At 35.8% G+C, this 25356-nt stretch overlaps 1 protein-coding gene across 1 annotated transcript in view; it reads right to left on the minus strand.

Moving 5' to 3' along the window:
• Positions 1 to 25356, minus strand: part of elapor2a (endosome-lysosome associated apoptosis and autophagy regulator family member 2a) — a 26291-nt gene continuing 935 nt past the window's right edge. The window contains exons 2-22 of the mRNA XM_081373153.1: positions 23210 to 23330; positions 22040 to 22229; positions 21218 to 21365; positions 21019 to 21108; positions 17770 to 17875; positions 17526 to 17678; positions 16271 to 16359; positions 14863 to 15043; positions 14621 to 14749; positions 14346 to 14436; positions 14032 to 14134; positions 12438 to 12575; positions 12082 to 12345; positions 11565 to 11738; positions 11305 to 11488; positions 8858 to 8954; positions 8595 to 8696; positions 7961 to 8087; positions 6798 to 6976; positions 6526 to 6700; positions 1 to 647 (exon numbers count right to left, since the gene is read on the minus strand). Coding sequence (XP_081229279.1) covers positions 582 to 647; positions 6526 to 6700; positions 6798 to 6976; positions 7961 to 8087; positions 8595 to 8696; positions 8858 to 8954; positions 11305 to 11488; positions 11565 to 11738; positions 12082 to 12345; positions 12438 to 12575; positions 14032 to 14134; positions 14346 to 14436; positions 14621 to 14749; positions 14863 to 15043; positions 16271 to 16359; positions 17526 to 17678; positions 17770 to 17875; positions 21019 to 21108; positions 21218 to 21365; positions 22040 to 22229; positions 23210 to 23330 — 2907 coding nt within the window. The 3' untranslated portion in view covers positions 1 to 581. The remainder of the gene's footprint in view (positions 648 to 6525; positions 6701 to 6797; positions 6977 to 7960; positions 8088 to 8594; positions 8697 to 8857; positions 8955 to 11304; positions 11489 to 11564; positions 11739 to 12081; positions 12346 to 12437; positions 12576 to 14031; positions 14135 to 14345; positions 14437 to 14620; positions 14750 to 14862; positions 15044 to 16270; positions 16360 to 17525; positions 17679 to 17769; positions 17876 to 21018; positions 21109 to 21217; positions 21366 to 22039; positions 22230 to 23209; positions 23331 to 25356) is intronic.

Genomic DNA, 25356 nt, shown 5'->3' on the forward strand with positions numbered 1-25356 from the left:
AAAAAAAAAATCATAAAAATAGCTGTACAAAAATGACTCCTGCTTTGCTGTAATCTCTTTATTCATAGACTTTATTCATGTCATATTTCATTTGGAATGTCACCATCACAGTCAAATAGGTTACTTAAGTAAAAAAAAGAAGGCTATTTTGGCCATACTCGAACACAAACACACTTTACATGGCTTTCCAACGCTGTTTAGCTGGGATTGGAAGCGCCTGTCAGTGAGGCTTAACGTCTGAGTGTATTTGTGTGTTCACCCTGACCCTTGGCTACATTCGCTCTGACAAGCAAGACTCATGTAAAGTCGTGGCTGACGCTCCAAAAAGCTTCTGGACTGGAGAGGGAGGAGATTGGTACACATTTACAATAGGAAACACACACACACACACATAAACACATACACTGCATAGTGACACATCTTGACAGAAATATTCAATGAGCATATCCGTCCGAGTTCCTGAGGGGTCGCAGGCTTGTTCAACCCTATATTCCTTTTTTTAAAGGCCACTGCGTGTGATATCGAAGAGAAGGGAACTTCAGTTCATCCCTTTCTTTTCATTACCCCTCTTCACTCTTCCTCTATCCCCACACAGACTTCTCTGTATTGGAGAATTTCAGTTGGACGGCTTCGTCGCTCTTGTTGCCCTAGAAACAGAAACACGGTTTTGATAACGCAGCCAAAACGGGAACAAATCACTGAACGCAGGCGCGACAAATGTACACAAACAGAGTGCAGAATCGCCCTCCTCGTCAAGGTCGCCTCCCTTTGAAAAGCCTGCCCTGCGAAGGCCAAGGACTGTCCACGGACACTGCACGTTGCTAGGACAACCAGTGTGCAAATCAAACAGCGAGTTGCGGTAAGCTAGGCCTGTTAAACAGAAAGACAAATGACCTGCAACTGCCTCGGTACGGATTTCAGGAACGCTAAAGAAACACAGAAGCCTGGTCACAAAACCTTAGTTGCCTACATAGAAAGTATTTTAGTGCATCATAGGCACGCTCCCTATGCAAAGGATGCTCTAAAAGGTACGTTAGCCAGCAACATTATTCTGCCTTTAAGACATTTTGTTTTTGGCAAAAACAAACAGAGAATGCAAACACATTTCTTTTTTTTTAAAGCCTATTTATTATTGTGTTGTTAGCGTAGCAACATGCTAACTTGTGTGGCGTGAGTCAACAAATGTAATATCAAAATTGACCCTTTTTACTTTATGAATACACATTCCTGGTCTTACTGTAAATTATTCATTTGAACATTTAACAAAAAAATAATCTCTTTGAATTTTAAAACCACATCATAACTTTAACTCGAAACGATTTCACTACCAAATATATTCACTTTAACTCTTTCCCCCACCATTGATGAACATTTCTGTCATGTGTGAAAAAACACTTCCCCGCCACTGACCGAAATTTCCGGCTTTCCGGGTTTTCACTGTTATATGGTGGGGCGAGCTATGACATCTTGTGAAAGAGTACTGAATCTCCTGATCAAAAAAAACTTGCGAAGATGATGCAGAAACAAGCGATCTTGTGTGTAATCATGCAAATTATGCAAATGTGAAAAAACGTGATCATCAATATTAATCAAAACTGCCTATAATGTTACTGAATGAAATGTCGACCCAGGAAGAGCTATAGGACTGTGCAGGCATTAGTGGTGTTGATGGACTCGATCTCATTTTTTATCATCGTTCTGAATCCGATCCAGATTTTCTCCGCTTTTTGCTTAAAATGTTTTTTTAATGAAACTCACCCACATTAACGTGTTGATAAAAGCACAAAGCTAAAGCAGGGGGTCTTCTTTCATATATTGCATGTTCAGACATTCAAACAAGAAAATATTATGGGGGCCATGACAATTTGGTAAAAATGATCAAAAACGCTGGCGGTGGCTGTCAACTTTTTTTTTTTTTTTATCACTGCGTGAAAAGAGTTAAAAAAAATAAAATAAATTAAAAAAAACACTTAAACCACCCATTTTATTATATTCATTATTATTTTTGTCTTAGACAAAATTTGCATTGGGGGATAATTTGGGAAAACACTGAAAAATTGCAATGCTGGGCACTTTGGGTTTTAAAAATAATGCCGAAATTTAGCAACCCTAAGTAAAAGTTTTTTTTTAAACAAATTCAGCGCACAAATGTATTTGAATTATTTTATTTATTTATTTTTTTTACAATGTTCACGTGTCATAAAAGAGAAACGTCCCATTTTTTGTGAGAATATTGTGTTTTAAAGATTATTGGAATTATTGGAATATTATTGGAAAGTTTTGCATATTTGTTCACTGAACCATAAAAAATTATCACACATCCACCTGTGGAACAGTCCGTAAGACACTAACAGTTTACAGGCGAAAGAAAATTAATGTCGCAGTTCCAATAACTTAAAGAAAAACACCAGAAGAAAGATGCCCAGGGTCCCTGATCACCCGGTGTGAACATGCCATAGTCCTGCAGCAGGAGGCATGTGGACTCCAGATGTGGCCAAAGCAATAAACTGCAATGTCTAATGTAAGATGCGTAAGACAGAGCAACAGGGAGACGAGGAGGACAGCTGATAGTCCTTATAGTGCCAGACCACATGTAACCATATGTCCCCTTAGACGTGTGCGAGAACTTGCAAGTGCCTTGGTGGATGAGTGGGGTAACAATTCACAGCATGAGCACGCAAATCTGCCTCAGTCCATGAGGATGAGATGCTCTGTAAAACTTAAAGCAGCTGCTGGCCACACCAGATACTAACTGTTATTTTTTTATATAGCTGGTTTAAGCGGTTTTCTCAAACTGGCCAAGCTGGTGTTTAAGCTGGTTGCCACCTCTAAAACCAGGCTGGGAGGCCAGCATTTTCTAATTATTATTCAGCAGGGTTTATCTAAAGCAAACCAGTCACTAGGAACATGATTGATTAATTCCTCTCAATTTGGATTCTCTTAATTAACTTCCATGAAAATTGCAGGACCAAAACTGACTCCGTATACCGCAGGAAATCTGAGCACGTTCCCACGGGAGCTCGTACGGCATCTTCCTGGAGAAAACGCTTGAGACTTTAAGTGACAATGGAAATTCTGAAGAATGACGCTTGAATACAACTCTCTTCCTCTCAAACTCCCTTCTAATTGGCTGTGAACACAGTGCGACACACCGCATATGCCAATGCAGCTCAACAGTCTTTAATCTTACAGATGTTGCTAGGAGTCCCTCAGCGGCTCCTTCAACTGCCCTGAGTTAAACATCAAGGCATATACACACCCACCCTCAAGCAAACTCTCAGCTAAAATTTCTGAATGCAGTCGCTGCTAGAGGGAAAGACAAAAAAATAAAAAATAAATAAATAAAACCGGGAGTACAGGGAGGGTTGAGCTGAGGTCATTTCAACTGAAAGGCTATGAAGAAACTGCAGTCCGTGGAAGGGAGAATTATTAAGAACTTGAAGCGTATTTTCAAAAACACTTCTGTGAATGACCAGTAGAGGTCACTAAATACATTTATGCATTTGGTAGACGCTTGAAGGGAGAATTATTAAGAACTTGAAGCGTATTTTCAAAAACACTTCTGTGAATGACCAGTAGAGGTCACTAAATACATTTATGCATTTGGTAGACGCTTTTATAAAAAGCATTCAAGGTCCGCATTTTATCGGTTCTTGCTTTCCCTGGGAATTGAACTCATGACCTTGGCCTTGCTAGTGGCAAGCACTACTGTTTGAGCCACAGGAAAGCTCAAACAAAATAAATAAGTCATTATCTTTGCAGTTCTGCTTGGTGATGCTAGTGGCACAGAAACGTAACACTGCACCATTTTTTAAAAAGCTGTATGGCTATGAAGTTCAGTGGTGATAATGTGTAAGTTTCAGAATTAGCTATTTTCTTTTTACTATTTTTGTGTAATAAAGAGACGGAGTGACACTAGAAACTAAGGAAAGATTGCTAGCATACGTGCTAACTGCTAAGGCTTCACAATTTTTTTTTAAATAAAGCCAAAATCATGAGATGACAGTGTGATTATCAAATCGCAAAGGCTGTGATTTAATGTACTACGTGTTTCAGAGTTAAGCGTGACACTGTTGCAGCATCTCTGAGCAACTTGCTTTGCAGTAAATGCTCCACATGAACAACTTTCCATCAAAATGAAAGTTGGATGGTTTAATGTTTGAAAATTAAGAAATGAAGACAGTTTCATTAAGTAATAATAACAATTATTAACTAATATTATTTTTACTATATACACTATCCAGGGCTGCCAACTCTCACGCATTGAGCGTGAGACTCACGCAATTGACACTTTTCACACGCTCTCACGCCACACATCCATTTTCTCACCCACAGAAAAATTGCAGAGCAAAGGGGTACTTTTAATATTAAAACTAATTCTCAGCTCTTAGATTCCGTCAATTTTATTACGAAATTCAGACAAAAATACGTTTGGCGCTTGTAAATGTGACGTGGCAGATCGCTGAGCGCCTCAGTTCAAATGCACGTGAATCGATCATCTGTTACTTTTTTATTTAAAGATACAGTACAACTTACCGAAAGTATACATAATAATATCGACCACTCGTGGATTTTTCAACCACTGAAAGAGGTCAATATATAACAGCAGGAGAACAATTATGTCACATAACATTACATTTACCTCAGGAAAGCCATTTAATGACCATGTTAATTGAATAGAAATAATAGCTAGAGAGGAGATTTTGCTGAGCACTATATTACATATTTATTATATTTTTACTTATGCCATTAAATAATTGTTATTATAACAAAAACTGCATTATATTTAATTTGTTATTTTTAACCTTTAATAATACCAGCAGATTACGCCTTCTATGTTTACAGCATTAGGTGAGATTATTTTTTTAAATAAAATTTAAAATAAACATGTATCCAAATGAGTCAATATTGAATCAAAATCGGAATCAAATCACAAGAATGGAATTGAAATCTTTAAATTTTTGTCAAGCAATAATAAAAACTGTATCCTACCAGTCATTGTACAATGTAAACATTGTAACATGTTGTCACTAAACTTCATAAAATTCTATTTAGTTACCAAATGTTTTTTGGTAACTAAATACCAAATACAAAATGATGTGAAAGGCATCAGGCTTGACTTAAACATTTTCCTAACTTTTTTCCTAAATTTTCCGCCATTTTGAATTTTCCAAAAAACCTACTTTTTTTTAAAAACTACTTTAACTTAATTTAAGCAGGTCATCTTCAGACCATGGCGACAAATTTATAGAAATTCAAGTAGTTTTCAAATAACGCGCAACGAATTCGACGAAGAGCACACCAAAATTAACTTGAAGCTATATCTCCGCAATGCTTTAGCGTATTCTGACCAAACTTTTTGTGTTATGACAACCATGACCTGAGGTTCCCTGCACAGTTTTGGCACAGTGCCACCTAGTAGTCAGGTGATATGAAATTTACATTTTTGCTTTTAACTACTGAAAGATTTGGCCAAAAATAACAAAATTCTTTAGATTCGGTGCAGCATGCCTAGTCGAACGATACCCAGTTTTCCCTTAATGGCCATTTTAAAATGCTATGGTCAAAATCTTATGAAATTTCCAAAAATGCAAATAACTTAACCTATTGTAATGAACAACGAATCTATCTTAAAGTCCCTGTGAACCGGAAGTTGCAAATGACTTTTCTCCAGTGTTGTGGCGTATTTTCAAGTGAAACGGAATATTGAACAGAGGGCAGGGTTTTACTTTAGCGCTCCTCCTCTCCATCTCTCACTCATAGCAGACTAACGGTTTGAGGGGAGTGGTTAAGCGTTTTCAACCTAAGCCGTCAAACTGACTTCATCAGAAAAGGAATGCCATTCCAGACCGGAAGTAACTTTTCAGATTTTGATTAAAGATTACCACGACAAAATTTATAGCATTACGCCAAAATGACTCCTAGGCTGTGTCTCTGCTTTGTTATACTGACACCAAACTTTGCACGTGTTATTGACACTTAACTCTGACCACACCACATCAATTTTGTAACAGAACCACTTATTGGTCGAAAGTGATAAACCATTAAATCATAGTACTAGTGACTGTATTTGATTTTTTTCAGCCATTTTGACTAAAATCATCTCAATATGTTTTTAATTGTCAGTTGTTGCATTTGGTCTGACACTACCAGCCATTTTGGCATTACAGTTGGCATAACTACTTCTATTGCTCTCCTAATTTGTAAGTCACTTTGGATTAAAGAGTCTGCGCTAAATGATTAAAATGTAAATTACTTATCGTGTTCTTTGTGCTTGGCCCCGATAACTGCTGCATGCAGCTATATTTCTTATTCTTATATAGCCATATTAATATACAAAAGAAAATTGCCTAACTGTGCGGCCTTTCAAATAAGCACAGCATTTTTTTATCATATTTTAAATGCAATTTTCAACAGAAAGGAAAGAAAATTGCCATTTAAAAATTTCCCCAAATCGTGCAAGCCCTACTAACTTGTGAAGCTCATTTTAAGAAAAACATTTACACCTACTCTGGTTTCGCTAACCTTGGTAGTGATAGCTTTTAGCTTAGCCAAAAGAGAAGTATTGTTGGCATAAACCACTTCATCCTCTTCCACATTCTCCTCCCCTTCTCCTTCCATAATGCCGCAGCTGTCCGCCGCCGGCAATTCACACTCTTTATTGGCCGTCATCACGAGTTTGGAATATTTATACTCCAGTCTATCAGAACACAAAGACAAAGAAGCATGAGCCATATTAGCATAAATAAAGAGAAATGTTGTGTTTCCAAATACTTTAAAAGTCACAGGAATCATACTTTTTGTTTTTCTTCCAAAAGTAGCAGGTCAATGAAACAAGCAGAGCAGCACAGAACACTCCAAACCCAGTGACCATCTTCAGCCAGATATCAATCACCTCACATGGAGACGTTCTCTTCAGCGGGAGAGTCAGTCCGCCAGAACACAGCCGAGGTTCAGTCCACATATACACCGTGTCCTTAGAATGAAAATCACATAATTTATACAAAATTGTCATTTAAATCACAGATGTCAGTGGAGAGTGAACTAAGAAAAATGACAAATATTTCTTACCAAAACTCTTCTTAATTTTTTAAAGAGTCGCTTATGCTCACCAAGCCAGCATTTATTTAAGCAGTAAAAACAGTAGTATTGTGAAATGATTATAATTTATAATAACGGTTTTGCATTTTAAAATATTTTTAAAACGTAATTTATTCATGTGATGGCAAAGCTGAATGTACAGCATAATCACTCCAGTCTTCAGTGTCACATGATCCTTCAGAAATCAATCTAATATGCTGATTTGCTGCTCAAGAAACATTTATTTTATTGAATACTTTTTAGGATTCTTGAAATTAATAGAGAAAACAGCATTTATTGAAATATAAATCTTTTGTAACATTATAAATGACTTTATTAATGCCTCGCTGAATAAAAGTATTAATTTCTTTCAAAAACAAAAAATATCTTACTGACCCCAAACTTTTGAACAGCAATTTATTACAAACATAAAAGGAAAAAACGGAGCGAGTCATTTGTGTCACTCAAACCATCATATTCAAGCTAGTCTTCAACTCTCAAACTGCACCTGTCACAAATATGTGAACACACACTATGCTTTTTTTTATCATTTTTGTTTAGGTGGCTTAAGGTGAGGAATAATCCACATGGAGTTCTGGAGAAAACAAACTTACCCTAGATAGATTTCTGATGATAAATCAGCAGTCGCACAAGTCATGACAGATGCTTTTCTTTAGTAGATTGAATTTAATAGCTTTTATTATATTACTTACACCAGCGAGGATCAGATTATTACTCTTACTATTTGTTTTAAACCATGTATTACTTTGCAGTTCCTTGCTTAAGCCCATTTTTAATGACATTTGATGCCTGCATACTCACATTTATTATAACACATTTTTCGGTCAATAATATATATAATAGAATAATGAAAGAGTACCTGCACTCCTCCCTTACAAGCTCCTTCAATGGCGTGGTAGTCGACATTAGTGCAGCGTGGACAAGCACTAGAGCTCTCCCACAGGAAGTAGAACGAGCACCCGTCACAAGTCCCAGAAGGACACTTACTGACACAGGACAGAAAAAGTTCAACTAAACACATCTTAGTATGCTCTCTCTCGCTGTAGCAGAAAGAATTTGGCTCAAAAGGTTAATTAAAAGCAACGGTTATGGATCTAAAAGCCAAAACAAAACAAAAAAAATGTAAAAAAAAATTAAAAAGACCTCCAAGGAAGTTAACTTTTTAAATTAACATTTCACCTAATATTTATTGCATTTCTGCAATAATGGAAAGATTTAAAAATAAGAATAGAATAATCGAAAATAATTCTCAAGTTAGGTGTCTTCATAATTTGTATTATAGTAATTTTAATAATTATTATTGTAATGTGTGTGTGAGTATATGATATGATATGAGATATTTAATAATTATATAACAATAATAATTTGATTACTATAATATTAATATAGTCTAGAAAATACAATTGATATGTCATGATTGGAGATGTCCAGTGTCAAATTTAGACTGAATTGACAGCAGTGTGCTTGTGTGTGTTTTGTCTTTGTGTGTACACCTGGGCACGGATATGTCTCCCCTCGCAGTTCTCTCCAGGTTACAGCGAAGTGAAACCACTGCATTTCTGCCTTTCTTACATGACGTTGTGACCTGTGGAGATCTTTACGAATAACAAAAACACCATTATACACAATGGATGATAGAGGGAAAAGGACAAACCACACACCTTATTACAAAACCCCTAAAACTAAAACCCTAGACAACCATCTGTGAGAGGAACTTTAAGAAGCACTTTAAGTTTGATGGCGTAACTGCCAGTACCGATAGAAGAAGTGGACATCTGGGATTCTCTTGGGTGGAGATGGAAATAGTTCTGGTCTGGCGTTTATTCCGTTAAGTGATTTCTCCACTGTGGCTCCTGTGGCACAAACACACGCACAACTTAAGTCTTAAGAGGACACATGTGGGTGACAGAACAGCAGGAAGTGCATAGTTCCTTAGTTCCACAGTCCAACCTTACATTTGAGTAATTAATCATGTTTATCACTAAACAAAAGGCCTGTTTTAGATACGCTGAGTTTTATAACTAAGAGTGTGAATTAAAACACTGTAGAATTATTCTAAAACAACAAATCTAAAACACATTTTATCTAATGCTCATCTAATATTATAGGTTATGAAAAGAGAATTTTCCAAGTGTCAGGACTTTATGATATTTAAACGAAAAAATGTATTCACTTTTGAATCGTACAAAGACCATATAACAGTGCTTTTATATAAATACTGTATTCCATCTAGGTGCTGATAACCCTTCACTGAAAGGTTGAAAGCATAGTTGTAATGGAAACCATACAGTTGTAATCAATTGTAAAAAGTGTATTCAACCCCATTGCAAATTAGGTTTATTGGCATAATGTAGACTTTCAGCTGTTTGCAATGAACAAATCAAACAAAAAGTAATTGAAATAGCTCAACACAACAAATGTTTCAAGTCGTTTCCCCAAATTCAACTGAAAATGCAACTTTTAATGAGTTCTGCAGACTCAAAATTATTCAACCCCTTCATGGCAAGCATCTTTAGTACTTAGTAGAACACCCTTTTGTTGTTATGACCTGCTGCAAATGAGATGAATAACCAGGCACCAGCTTCTGGCAGCGTTTCTGAGGAATCTTAGCCCATTCCTCATGAGCAATGGCCTTCAGTTCAGTCATATTCTTGGGTTTGCGTGTTGCAACCGCCTTCAAATCAAATCCCACCAGAGATTTTCTATGGGGTTCATGTCAGGTGATGTTCACTGAAGAATCTTCCAGGACTTCTTCTGCAACCAAGTCTTGATGGAATTAGAGGTATGCTTGGAATCATTGTCCTGTTGGAAGGTCCAGTGACGCCCAAGCTTCAGCTTCCTCGCTGATGGCATGAGGTTTTCTCCTAGGATTTCCTGATACTTCAATTAATCCATCTTGCCTTCCACACACTTCAGGTTTCCAGTCCCAGAGGATGTAAAGCAGCCCCAGAGCATCACTGAGCACCACCATGCTTAACTGTAGGCAGTGTTCTTTCCAGCATATGCTTCATTCTTCTTCCTCCAGACATACCGCTGATCCATAAAGCCGAAAAGTTTCCAGTTTTGTTTGACCACTCCACAGAATCCCAAACCTTCTGTGGCTTATTTATATGATTTTGAGCAAATTGTAGCTGACTTTTTAGTGCTTTTGGGTCAGTAGTTGTGTACGTCTTGGAGTTCTGGCATGCATTTGGTATGAGCCTTACGGTGCTGCAAGCTGAAACCTCAGTGCCTGCGGCCACCAAGTCTTGCTGCAGGTATTTTGCAGTCACTTGTGGGTTTTTCTGAACCTGCCTTCTCAGAAATCTGGTAGCAGCCACTGATATCTTCCTTTTTCTGCCCCTTCCAGGTAGTGTAACCACTTTTCCTTTGAATTTGAACTTGCGAACTATGCTTCCAATGGTGTCTCTAGAAACATTTAGTGCCTTAGCTATCTTTTTGTATCCTGTTCCTTGTTCATGAAGGGCGATGAGATCTTCTAAATTTTTTGGACAATTCTTTTGATATTTCTAACATGCAGTCAATACATGAACCTCAACAAACCTAACCAGTTCTGATATTATATTATAGTTACCAAAATATTTTTAATAACATAATACTTTCCCATTTATTTAATTACATAAAAATATAAACATAAAATATTATATAATTTGTTTCCTGCCAGGAGTGTTGGGGTGTAACATGATTACTTATGCACAAAAGTGTGTGAAAAACACCATTTTATCCCATTTTTGTACATAAATAATTTTGTATGATTATACTTTCATAATATAATCACAGGTGTATAATGCACTCAGATACATAGTAAAGACTAAATGAAATAAATAATGCATCAAGATGTTATTTAGTTGCCACACAGTCCCCTAGTTGTCCTCTCATTAACGTTAACAGCACTGACAATGTGTTTTCCTGGTAATTGATATTATTGAGCTTTGGTGATTAAACTGCAAATGACTTTAGTTAAAAGTCCCACCGAGATTTAATTTATAATAAAATAAACCATTAAGGACACTTTTCTCCATTATTTACTGATAATGGAAAGTCTGTTAAACATTCATTGATTTAATAAGATACAACATTCATTGTGGCATCCCTATTAGTAAGTATTTCAAATGAATGGTATGGACATGCACATCACATCTGCTACACTATCAAAAAGTCAACAAAAAAAATGTGTTTGAAATTTGAAATTATTTCTCTCACCCTGAAAAGTGTCAGCCAGGCTAATGGACTGAGAGGAAAGGGCTGTTCGTAAGCCCCGCCCATCTGAAGGAATAATCGTTGACTGACAGAGAAAAGCCTCCACTGAACTGCCCAGCTGACCACCTTTAACATCCTCATTGGGCAGATCTGTGATATTATCTCTGCAGACTGCAGCCTTGTGACCCTGACAAAAGACAGATGATGGAATAAATTATATTCTGTGATGTCATTTCCACTCATTTCAGGTGTGTGAATTGTACCTCAGCTCCACACAGGCTGATATTGAAGAGGTGGTAGTATTTTGTGCCTTTCGCAGTGAAGATGGGCCCATTCATGATGGACCCAGCCGACGTCAGAGCACTGAAGTCATACTGAAGAATCTGATTATGGTGAGTGTATTTGAACAAACAGTCGCTGAAACACACACTGTGCTCCTGTAATTTAAACATTCAAGAGAGAACCGTCAGACACTTAGTTATTATTATTATTATTATTATTATATTATTAATATTATTATTATTATTATTATAATAATCATCATCATCATCTAAACACTTTTAAAATGTCTTTAACCAATAAGCAATTGGAATGAAGAACACATAACCTTTATTCATTGGAAATAAAATTAAATAAATAAAAAATGTTAAGTAAACGATTAATTCAACATTGATTCAATTATTTTAAATAAATTGTTACCAAATGCATATATAGGGAGAATTTTTTTTATATATTAATTAAGTAATAATAAAAAAATAATAAAAAAAAAAACTGAAATACCTTGTTGCTTTTGCTGCCTGGCCCACACGGCTGGCACGTTTCTTTGCCGTAGATGTTGTCCCCAGACAGGACGGTGTTGGGAGGGCACTTTTGGCACTGGTTGGTCTTTTTATTAATGTAGTGTCCAGCTGGACATGACACACAGGAGGAGCCAGCCTTCTTAGACTTCAGGGCACACGCACGGCACGCTGACGCCACCCCGTCCATGGCATTGGTGACAGACACAGAGTAAATCTTCACCATGTCATTTGCATACCGACGCACCTGATAGACAGAGACAACGTCCTATATGACTATAGTCATTCTATAAAAATGAACTTTTTTTTATCACTGCGTGTATATGCATTTGTACTGACATCACTAGCCCGACTGGTGCGTTGGAAAGCCCAGGTAAACATAACAGAAGAGTTTTCAGTCATGATGTATGTGTAACTCTGTTTGGTTTTCCTCCCATCCCATGATTCAACTACATTTGTGCTTCTTTTTTTCACATCCTGGAATGACAAGAAACTCAATTACACTTCAAAAAGGAAAAAGAAAAAGGTGCACAAAGTATTTTGGTAACACTTTACAATGAGGTATCATTTGTCAGCATTAGTTAAAGGGATAGTTCGGCCAAAAATGATATTTAACCCATGATTTACTCACCCTCAAGCCGTTCGAGATGTATACGTCAATCTTTTTTCAGACGAACACATTTTCAGTTATTTTAGAAAATGTCTTAGATCTTTCAGTGGTTATAATGTATAATCCGGCTCCAGGGGTCATAAAGTTTTAAATATGTATATTTTTATGACAAAACCGCACTGATTACCCTCAGAAGGCCTTCGTTTATCCCCCTGGAGCCGGATGGATTACTTTTGTGAAGGATGCATGCACATTTTTTGGACTTGAAGGAGGTGGACCCCATAACTTGACATTATAACCACTGAAAGATCTAAGACATTTTCTAAAATAACTGAAAATGTGTTCGTCTGAAAAAAGATTGACATATGGATCTCAAACGTATTGAGGGTGAGTAAATCATGGGTTAAATATCGTTTTTGGCTGAACTATCCCTTTAATACATTAACCGACATGAACAAAAAAAATGAACAATATATTCTTACAATATTTATAATCTTTCATAAAAAAATGTCATGTTAGTTCACAGTGCAAAATGATAACAGATGCAACTTTTGATCTTAAAATGTATTAAAACATGTTGAGATCAACACTAACTAAGATGAATAAATGCTGTAGAAGTATTGTTCATTGTTTGTTCATGTAGACTAATGTAGTTAACTAATGTTAACAAATGAAACCTTATTGTGAAGTGTTACAAGTATTTTTTAATCCTTTTTTTGCATACACTTTAAACATTCTAGCCAGATTCGTGAGAAATTTTAATCAATGTACATAATTATTTATAGCAAAATAGCAATAATTCATCTATGCTGTTACAATTTGAACCTAAACCTAATTTTATGTATATTTTACCTACTTATTTTGGCAAAAAGGGTAAATGTGTGGGGGGAAATACAATTTTGTTACAGAATTAGGCTTTTTGTAACCTTTCCTTGTTCTAGCTTGTACTATTCAGGACAATTTTTTAAACTTTGTATTATTAGCACTTGTGATTATTGCCTCTAAGATCACTTGTTGCAATTCTCATTTGTAAGTCACCTTAGGATAAAAACGTATGCTAAATAAATAAATTAAATGTAAATGTAACAGGCAATAATACATTTAAATGCAATACAAATTAAATACAAATAAATTAAGCTTTTGTTTGATTCAGGTTGTACAGCATTATTTGACTTCATTTGATACCAAGTATTACAAAACACCAAGAAAGATGTGTCAAAATTACCATTCTTTAGATGTAAACTGTTTTAAATGCACATTTAAAGGCAGATTAAAATGGTCTATCAAAATAAATAAATCACAAACACATATTAACACACTTACCGTCATAAAGTAAAACTCACAGTCAGCTGAACAGCTAGTTTCAAACTCAAAAGTGATCCGTCCGTACTCACTGCCAGATTTTCCTTGAACAGACATGGGCAACCTGATAGTAACAATACAGACTCATTATTTCACAGAGAGCAGAGGTTATGTAAGGAAATACTTGTAATATCAACTCACACAGTAGACGTACACTGTTTAACCATGCTAACCACAGAAGTTTTTAATGAGCTATAATAATGTAACATGCTGTGAGCGGCACTTGAATAGTGTGGCTGCGAGTAGGAGGACAAGTAGCCTACTTGAAGACTCACTTGAATCCAGGCACTTTGAGAGTTAATATGAGATAATCATTATCCGAATGACCTGATCCTGATTGTAAGTGATCACCCGCTACCTCCCAACCTAAAAGACACAAAATGTAGAAAAAAAGATATGAAGGTATCATGCACAAATGTGAAGAACATCTAGAATGTACAGAAGAGTCCATTTGTATTTATTAGTGACGCAACAGCGACATCTAGCAGCAAAAATAAGCATTACAACCATATGCTGTAACATAACACACCGTTCTTGTGTAATCTCTCACCATTCAAGCCATCGCAATTGTTGTTGGCCACGTTGAAGCAGGATGACTTCATGTTGGCAGGCAGCACGTTCCACCACTTGTACTCAAACCCGAGGACAGGCTCCGTGCCAGCTGGACAAGACTGGCATGCTACAGATGCCACACAATCCATGTTTAATATATATGTAATTAAAATGATGCTCACGCTTTGGAAATGATCATGTTTCATATGTCCTTCTTAAGATGTTTGGACGATTTATCACCTTTGACTCCATCAGAGTAAGTCCCGGGAGGGCAAGGAGAACAGGTGGCAGTGTGGTTGTTATAGAAACCGGGATTACAGGGTGGACACGGCTTAAGCTGACCAGAAGGTGGCAGTTTTACTGCACCTGCAGCAGCCTCCAAACAAATCCGAGGCTCTAGCCACTTATACACGACCCGAGTCTATGAGAGAGACAGCAGCATTTATGTATTCAATTATTTACTTAAAATATTAAGAATCATTTCAATTTATTACACTGATAGTTGTTTTGTGCGTGTGTGTGTATGTGGTACAATGAGACTAAAGGCACACCTTAAGGAAAATGTGCTTTCACTACTCCCATAGTGTAAGATTGCAGAATTTTTATTTATTTTTTTAACATTGAGCAACAGATTTTGTGTGAAAATAAATCATAAATGTGTGAGGTGGCGAGGTGGGCCTTTTACCCCACACACGGGTAAAAGCATCACCTGCATGGGGCAAAAGGCACAAAGTATTTACACATATGCTTTAGCTAAAATAATGTGTTTTTAATAATGTCTTAGTTAACACTTGTTCAAAAGCAATCACTTTTCCATGTTTGTACTATTTTCGGTTTATTTTGATAAATGAATGAATTCATTTTTGTTCAATAAATATACTGTCAGTAAAATGTTCATTTTAAAAATCCAGGAAAAAACTATTTTAAAAAAGTGAAGATTCTGAAAGCAGTGAAATATATATATATATATATATATATATATATATATATATATATATATATATATATATATATATATATATATATATATATATATATATATATATATATATATATATATATATATATATATATATATATATATAACAATAAATATTATATTTTATTATATGATATGATTAATATCATATTTTTAAAGATGACTTCATCATAAATGGTGATTATCTCTAAGGTGGACACCCAACTTGATATGATATTTTCCATTTGCTGACATGAGTTAGACGGTTAGATTCAGATGATAAAGAGCCATTTATTAGCATGTTAATTATTGTGCCTTTCACCCCAACAGCAGGGGTGCCTTTTACCCTAAAAAACATACTTTTACATATTCTTCTGTTATTGAAAAACTGTTGCTTTAATCACTTTGAACAAAACTGAAAAACGTTAACAAGACCTTAGTCTCAAAATACAGTCAATTTGATCAATTCTGATTTGCTACATAAATCTACAAATAAAAAAAGTAAGTATTAGATTAGATCAAATTAGCGCACAATCAACTTTGCATTGCTGTCCGCGATCACGGCAAGGATCAGCCAAATTTCCAAAAGCATCATCAAAAACGGTTGAGAGTCAAATGCGCCTTTTACCCCGGTGCGCCTGTGTGTGTGTGTGTGTGTGTGTGTGTGTGTGTGTGTGCGTGTGTACGTACCTTTCCATCCTTATCACAGGTGCTGTAGGTCTGGATGTAGTCTTTCTTTGAGCATGGAGGTTTACTTATGCACATGGCAGAACCTTCTGCTGTTAAAATTACAGAAGAATCATATCTCACATGACACCAAGGATGATAACTATAAAGATAACAATAAATATATCGTTCTAAATATAAAAGAATAGTCCAAACCACAACTATAATGATGACGGCACAGATAAACAATACCTTTGGCACAACTTTCAGAATGTTTTTTTTTTTTTTTTTTTTTTTTTCAGCTCGAGCATTTAAAGCGGCAGACAACAAAGCTGCAATGCATGCTTAGAATAAACATAATATTGTCCGCTGGTGTGGATACTAATATAGTTATGCTTAGTGTGAACAGGCCTTAACACAAGCAAAACCATTCAAAGAGTTCAAAGAGTTTAAAAATAAATAAATAAAATAAAAAGTGAATCTGATGTGTGAGACAGAGCATGTTTGAGGGTGCCATAAGTGTGAAGGAAGATGTTATACTGGACTGATTATGTTTAAGAGTTTTTCCTAATTCTGGGGAATTCCTAATTTATTATTAATCAGTCCACATTAGCTATGTGAATCTCTGGGTTGATAGCTAAAATATTCGATTTACAATTCATGTAGGTTCAATTCAAAAGTGATTTTTGAAAATTCAGAATTTAATTTGATTCGATAAACAATTTGATTTGAATTCAATAAATATTTTGAATGCAAACAGAATTAATTAAATGTTAATATATTTTAGACAAGAAAAAGAAACAGGAATCTAAATTTGTTTAAATATGCTTGTGTTAGCAGAAGAAAAAAAATATTAATATGAATTTCAAATAATATGATGGTGAATAAACTATCAGAATTCAAATTTCTGGTTGTACTACTCCTTTAAAAATCAAATGGCTCATTCTCTGCATAAATATATGTGCATACAAAATAACATATGTATTAATGTAAAGATAAACTTGATTTTTTTTAAATATATTTTATCTTCTTTAGTAAAGAATTTATTTTATTTTAAATTTTATTTTAAAAACATAATTACTTCAAAAAAAAAAACTTTAAAAATACATAAATTATATATACAGTGTATAACACACATTCATATATATATATGATGTATACACACACACACACACACAATTATTATTTCAATTTATGTGTTTTTTTTAAAGTCCTACTACATCACATATCTGCATTTTCTAGAAACCAGCCTATATGGTATTTACCACTATGCACTTACAGGCATAGTGTGTTTTTGTGTTGCAAGGTGTGCAGGAGCTGGCCCCTCGGCCAGAGTATGTGTCCCGTGGACAGGGTGCACAGGAGGAGGAGCCTGGGGTGTGACTGAAAGTCCCAGGCTTACATGGAAAACACTCTGAGGTGTACGCCACACCTGAGAAAGAAAAATGACGTAAATCTTTCAATGAGGAGCATTTTTCAAATTAAAATGGAAAAACATGCACTCGTACGAAGCGCACCCTCACCTTCTATCCGTATGTTCTTCAGGAGAATTGGTTTGACTGCTTTAGCACCGAGTGTGACTCCAGTAGTTCTCCAGTACAGGATATTAGTGCCAGAATTCAGGTTAACCTGATCATATGAGGAAAATATCATATAGATATTACTCGAATACAGTAAAGATGACTAATTTGGGCATTGAGTGTTTTTGAGCAATGGTAAACAATTGCACATTGAAAATTACTTATTACTTATAATTATATATATTTTTATATATTATAATCACATATTACTAATATATATATATATATGTTTTTATATATTATAATCTCATATTACTTACTTATCATATATATATATATATATATACAGTGAGGAAAATAAGTATTTCAACACCCTGCTATTTTGCAAGTTCTCCCACTTGGAAATCATGGAGGGGTCTGAAATTGTCATCGTAGGTGCATGTCTACTGTGAGAGACATAATCTAAAAAAAAAATCCAGAAATCACAATATATGATTTTTTAACTATTTATTTGTATGATACAGCTGCAAATAAGTATTTGAACACCTGTCTATCAGCTAGAATTCTGACCCTCAAAGACCTGTTAGTCTGCCTTTAAAATGTCCACCTCCACTCCATTTATTTTCCTAAATTAGATGCACCTGTTTGAGGTCGTTAGCTGCATAAAGACACCTGTCCACCCCATACAATCAGTAAGAATCCAACTACTAACATGGCCAAGACCAAAGAGCTGTCCAAAGACACTGGAGACAAAATTGTACACCTCCACAAGGCTGGAAAGGGCTACGGTGAAATTGCCAAGCAGCTTGGTGAAAAAAGGTCCACTGTTGGAGCAATCATTAGAAAATGGAAGAAGCTAAACATGACCGTCAATCTCCCTCGGACCGGGGCTCCATGCAAGATCTCGCCTCGTGGGGTCTCAATGATCCTAAGAAAGGTGAGAAATCAGCCCAGAACTACACGGGAGGAGCTGGTCAATGACCTGAAAAGAGCTGGGACCACCGTTTCCAAGGTTACTGTTGGTAATACACTAAGACGTCATGGTTTGAAATCATGCATGGCACGGAAGGTTCCCCTGCTTAAACCAGCACATGTCAAGGCCCGTCTTAAGTTTGCCAATGACCATTTGGATGATCCAGAGGAGTCATGGGAGAAAGTCATGTGGTCAGATGAGACCAAAATAGAACTTTTTGGTCATAATTCCACTAAACGTGTTTGGAGGAAGAAGAATGATGAGTACCATCCCAAGAACACCATCCCTACTGTGAAGCATGGGGGTGGTAGCATCATGCTTTGGGGGTGTTTTTCTGCACATGGGACAGGGCGACTGCACTGTATTAAGGAGAGGATGACTGGGGCCATGTATTGCGAGATTTTGGGGAACAACCTCCTTCCCTCAGTTAGAGCATTGAAGATGGGTCAAGGCTGGGTCTTCCAACATGACAATGACCCGAAGCACACAGCCAGGATAACCAAGGAGTGGCTCTGTAAGAAGCATATCAAGGTTCTGGCGTGGCCTAGCCAGTCTCCAGACCTAAACCCAATAGAGAATCTTTGGAGGGAGCTCAAACTCCGTGTTTCTCAGCGACAGCCCAGAAACCTGACTGATCTAGAGAAGATCTGTGTGGAGGAGTGGGCCAAAATCCCTCCTGCAGTGTGTGCAAACCTGGTGAAAAACTACAGGAAACGTTTGACCTCTGTAATTGCAAACAAAGGCTACTGTATCAAATATTAACATTGATTTTCTCAGGTGTTCAAATACTTATTTGCAGCTGTATCATACAAATAAATAGTTAAAAAAAAAAATCATACATTGTGATTTCTGGATTTATTTTTTTTTAGATTATGTCTCACAGAGGACAGGCAGTAAGTAATATGTGATTATAATATATAAAAACATATATATGATTATATGTTTTATATATTATAATCACATATTACTTATAATCATATATATATACAGTGCTATGCATAAGTTTAGACACCCATACTAAAGTTGACTAAAAAGAGGAATAAAATATCATCTTTTGGAAACTGAACTTAATGCCTTAATTTAAAAAATTAGGAAAAATCCAACCTTTAAAGACACCAATTTTCTTTCTGAATGAATAATGTATTGTAAATAAATAAATGTTCTTCCTTAAAATACAGGGTGCATAAGTTTGGACACCCCTATGTTAAATTCCCATAGAGGCAGGCAGATTTTTATTTTTAAAGGCCAGTTACTTCATGGATCCAGGATACTATGCATCCTGATAACGTTCCCTTGGCCTTTGGAATTAAAATCGCCCCACATCATCACATAGCCTTCACCATACCTAGAGATTGGCATGGTTTTATTTCAGTTAGCCTAATAGCTGGTATGATTTGCATTGAGAGATGATCTTATGGAAAGTACCCCATGCCAATCTCTAGGTATGGTGAAGGCTATGTGATGATGTTGGGCTATTTTAATTCCAAAGGCCAAGGGAACTTTATCAGGATGCATAGTATCCTAAAAATTTTTTTTAAAAAAAATACTTAAAAATAAAAATCTGCCTGCCTCTATGGGAATTTAACATAGGCGCGTCCAAACTTATGCACCCTGTATTTTAAGGAAGAACATTTATTTATTTACGATACATTATTCATTCACAAAGAAAATTGGTGTCCTTAAAGGTTGGATTTTTCCTAATTTTTTAAATTAAGGCATTAAGTTCAATTTCCAAAAGATGATTTTTTTATTCCTCTTTTTAGTCAACTTTAGCATGGGTGTCTAAACTTATGCATAGCACTATATATATATATATATGAAGAGTTCAGATGCAAAAGCCTCTAAGTGCCATTTGAAATTTTCTTCTTGAAGGATCATTTTTATCAAGCTCATATTTAAGTTCAGTAATTTAACTTAAATAGCAATGCAAATGACCTATTAATTGTCTTTTAAGTGAAACAACTGAACTTAAATATACGAGCTTGATAAAAATGATCATTCTAGAAGAAAATTTCAGATGGCACTTAGAGGCTTTTGCATCTGGACTCACACAATTATATGATTATATCTGGATATATATATATATATATATATATATATATATATATATATATATATATATATATATATATATATATATATATATATATATATATATATATATATATATTAATTATTGACCTAACTTATTAACTTAAAATTACAGGTGTACTTCAAGTAAATATATTAGGTCAAAGAGGTTCAGCTGGCAAAAAAGTTGGGGTGAGTTTCTGACTTACACTATGTGTTCCCCACTCTCCATGAGTAGTCAATTTGATCCATTTCTTATTTGAATCCAGGTCCATCTCTTGACACTGGTCGTTCTGAATCTGTCCAAAAAATATTTTTATTAGAGCAATACAGATTAGCTGCTTTTGATGTCTTAAAATATCTTTCAAACAAACATGTCTCCACAGTAGTAATGGAATCCAAACTTACGAAGAATTCAAAGATGATGCTGTTATCCACATACTGGTAGTCAAAGGACACTGACCCCGGCTTCTTTAAGTGAACAGTGTAGATCAGAGACACAGTACACTCATCCCTGTTGGACTCCAGATATGAGCCCTGAGCAACCCACTTTGCACTAAAAGCATACAAATACACAAAGCACACACACTATGGTGACTATAGTCTTCAGATGCATAACAGGATAAGATTGTTTAATACTTGAATTGTTTCATCTCTCTGGAAGTGTGTGCATGCCTGCTTTAATCTGACTGTGGGAACATTGGGAACAGTCATTTTAGATACATCTGACTAGCTATTAATACAACTGAAAATGATATGCACATTCTACATTATGTATGTGCATTAGGATTTTAGTATTAGTGTTCCACCAATGAAGATAATGCATTCTTCTCAATACCTTTTAAACACACCAAATATAGAAAGCAAAAAAATGGTATCTCTCCTTTTTATTATTTCTTTAACTTAGAATTAATCTTGTTCTGTCTCTGTTTGCTCCATGGTCCTTTTTATTTACAAGAGAGATTGAATTATTATACTTACTAAGGACTATAAATACGTAAATGTGATATTTCAATGGTATCTGAAATTGTGTGATGTATTTTGTTGGAAAACAGAAAAAAGAAAGCAAAAATTAATTAAGTAAAGAAAGAAAGAAAGAAAAAGCATTTCAATATGTTCCACTCCGAATTTCCGCTTCAATAAGAAATATATTACAATGAAAAGAAAGAAAAAAATTGGAGAAGTAATTAATTTATAAAAGATTGTTTTGAAGATCCCAAAGTAACTCACCTCTTGCAGGTCGCTGCATGCTTTTGGTTGGGTGAGTCATTAGGGGAGGTTGCTAGGCTGCTGAATCCAAGAGGGATTTTGTCCCACTCATCGAAACGTAGACCGCTGCCCAGGGAGTAAGTGCCAGCCGCGCACTTTATGCACTCCTGAGCAGACATCTCTAGAAACTCCCCCGCCTTGCACGAGAATGCTGACAGACAAGGATGTAAACAAATGTACAATACAGTTTAATGAGATGTCATTGGAAAAATAAATTGACAAGAGCGATCACCAAATCCAAGTATTGGGTAGGGCAAGTGTACCATGGCAATTAATTAAGATCTAAAATCCAATAAAAATATCCAGACATTTGATGAACACAATAAAAATATAAAACAAAACAAATAAGTAAATAAAATCAGCTTGGTTTTTTTACATCTGTGGGCGATTCTTTGGCTATTGAAACAAAGTTTGCTTTTTTTGTTTTTTTGTAACAAATTAACAAAAATAAATAATTTACCACCATGCCACCTTCTTTGGCTATTTTAAACTAATAAATATAAACAAACAAAAATTACTCTGGAAAATTAACTAATATCATGTAGTTGCATATCAACAGCAGAGTGATTATCAATTTACAATAAATGACCTTTCATTTAATACAAAATCTGTTACAGACAACATTAAACCCAAGCTTTTAATTTCCATATAATCTGATGCATTTCCAATTGAGAAAAAATATTCAGCAAGGAATAAAGTAGTGGGCGAGACACTTTTGTTTTATTGTTTATGTCATTGAAAATTGTGACAGCTTTTATTGGTTATATTTATTAATAAAGTAAAAATAAAGTCCATTTTGATTTCAGAATGCCTTTTGCTGCGTTCTTCCAAACTACACGACTAAAGCTGAATACACAGGCCGAGGACTTTGTAAAGTTTGGGGAATCGTTATTCAGGGCCAATGGACATTCTATCTAAGAGGAAATTCCTCTGGGCTGATAAGGGGTGACAATAAAAATGGTTTAAACGCACACACTCATGTCATTCAAATTAATTGAATCACATTAGTGTACACATTCAAGTATGAACATCCAAATAAACACAAAATGTCCATTTCCCAAAGATCCATCTCAGTCAAAACCCTCCCATAAATTAAACATCCTCTCTGACTAACACACTAGGTGAACTTACTGCAGTCGGTGCCCTTCACAGGGTCTGGCAGTCCTGTACACTCTCCTGGATTCAGAGGGATGGCCACCCTCCATCTAGACCCGGTGCTGTTACACTCCGTGTACTGAAAGTAGTAGTCCGTCTGTGAAAAAAACCACGTCTAAATTTAACAAGGATCTTGACAATGCTTGTGTTTGTGGATGTGTGAAGTTAGACTGTAAAAGAGTAAAGCACATGGACGCTTGAGTATTGTGTGGACTCAATGCAGAGGATATTAAAACGGTTCGTTACAGGACTCTAACAAATGCATGAGTCCTCTGTCCTGAGTCTGCTGTGGCTGCACCCTTTCCTTTCCACAAATCAGCATCACTGGCGTTTCATTTGTGAACTCGTATTTTAAGAAAAGAAATTAAAAGGGTTTGAACAAATTCTCATCACATCTACAGTATGCAATGACTTCCAGAACAAGCATTTGAGCACACAGATTGTGATGGAGCATTTCATTGGGTGGACAGACTGTCTGAATTAAACTAAAACAACATAAGAGAAAAATATTCTTCATGACAAAACTGCAACATATCACGTTCATGAACAAACTGGGACAATATCTTGTTGCTGAATAAACTGGACAAGCTGCGACTTCTCATTTCTCAACAACCCGGGACGTTTGTGAACGAACTGACATATATCATTGGTGAAAGAACTGGGACAATGTTTGTTAACAGATTTAGACATTGTGTTTTGTGAAGAAATTTGCGCAGATCTAGGCTAATTCCAATAATCAGCATCTTACAGCAAGAGGCTACATAAAACACAGAATAATGGGTTTGAAGGAAAACAAGAAAGGTGAAGTTACTTTTTTAATCTTTAAAATACTTTGCTGAATCTCCGCTTGGACGAACTATAGCATAAATAAGCTAGGCCTATTCGTAGGTTAATAATGAACCCAAAAAGTGTTATCCCTCAATCTTCACCAGCTAAGGTGACAATTATAACAGAAAATGCACATTAATATACCGAGTTATCGTTTTTGATAAGGTGTGACCATTTTGTTCAGCCAAAACAATGAATCATCTCGTTACCACCACATTCCTACAGGTCCTCCAGCACCGAGTGAGTGATTAGGAAGGAAAGGCTGCCATCAGGAGGAAGCTGATAATAAAACCCAGAATGCCCTGTGGGTCAACAAACAGTGCAGACACAGCTGAAAACCGGATCTAGTCTCTGATATTCCACACATTACCATACAAAACACTAGTACAAGCCGAGTGAGTGAGTGAGTGAGTGAGTGAGTGAGTGAGTGAGTGCGTGAGTGCGTGAGTGAGTGAGTGAGTGAGTGAGTGAGTGAGTGAGTGAGTGAGTGAGTGAGTGAGTGAGTGAGTGAGTGAGTGAGTGAGTGAGTGAGTGAGTGAGTGAGTGAGTGAGTGCGTGCGTGAGTGAGTGAGTGAGTGAGTGAGTGAGTGAGTGAGTGAGTGAGTGAGTGGATATTTTTTCGTATTCATAGACAACAACTGCAGTCAATCTTTTGGTTTATGGGACACATAATGATCTTAAAAGTCATTTTTCCATGCACAAAGGCCAGAGGAGTTGCTGAGCTCTCGGTGAAAGCGGTTTGTGGGAAGCTATTCTTAGCATCATATCACCAGGCTCTTGAGATGCAAGCAGGGCTGATCATCTTAGCTTAGCACTCCACTGGAACATTGTTCATCCATCAGCATAACGCTTTATCATAAGAAATAAAACACATACTCTGGCTAGATTCTTCTAACACATCATTTCAGAGATGAGATGCATTTAAAATGGGATGCCCATCCCAAAATAAGCAATCTGACACCAATCAATATACCTAGACAAAAAGCATATCAGCTTCTAAATCAATATTTAAGCTGAAAAGTTCAAGTAAACATGCATTGGTAGGCTATCAAACACACAAAAGACATAAGAATAAACTGATTGAGAGCTTAAATTACTCTAATCTGACTGTAAACATGTATGGCAATGCAGTTTGTTCACCACTGCGAAAACAAACAATTAACAGGCCAAAATTACAGCTGATCATGCATCTGTGAAAAATCAATATAGCTACATCATGAGGAGGTACCAAAGAGCCAATAATTACAAATAAACATCAATATTAAGCATGCACAATTTGTAATTTTTAAAACATA

Source organism: Scardinius erythrophthalmus (genome assembly GCF_964197995.2).
Source record: "Scardinius erythrophthalmus genome assembly, chromosome: 8".
NCBI lineage: Eukaryota > Metazoa > Chordata > Actinopteri > Cypriniformes > Leuciscidae > Scardinius > Scardinius erythrophthalmus.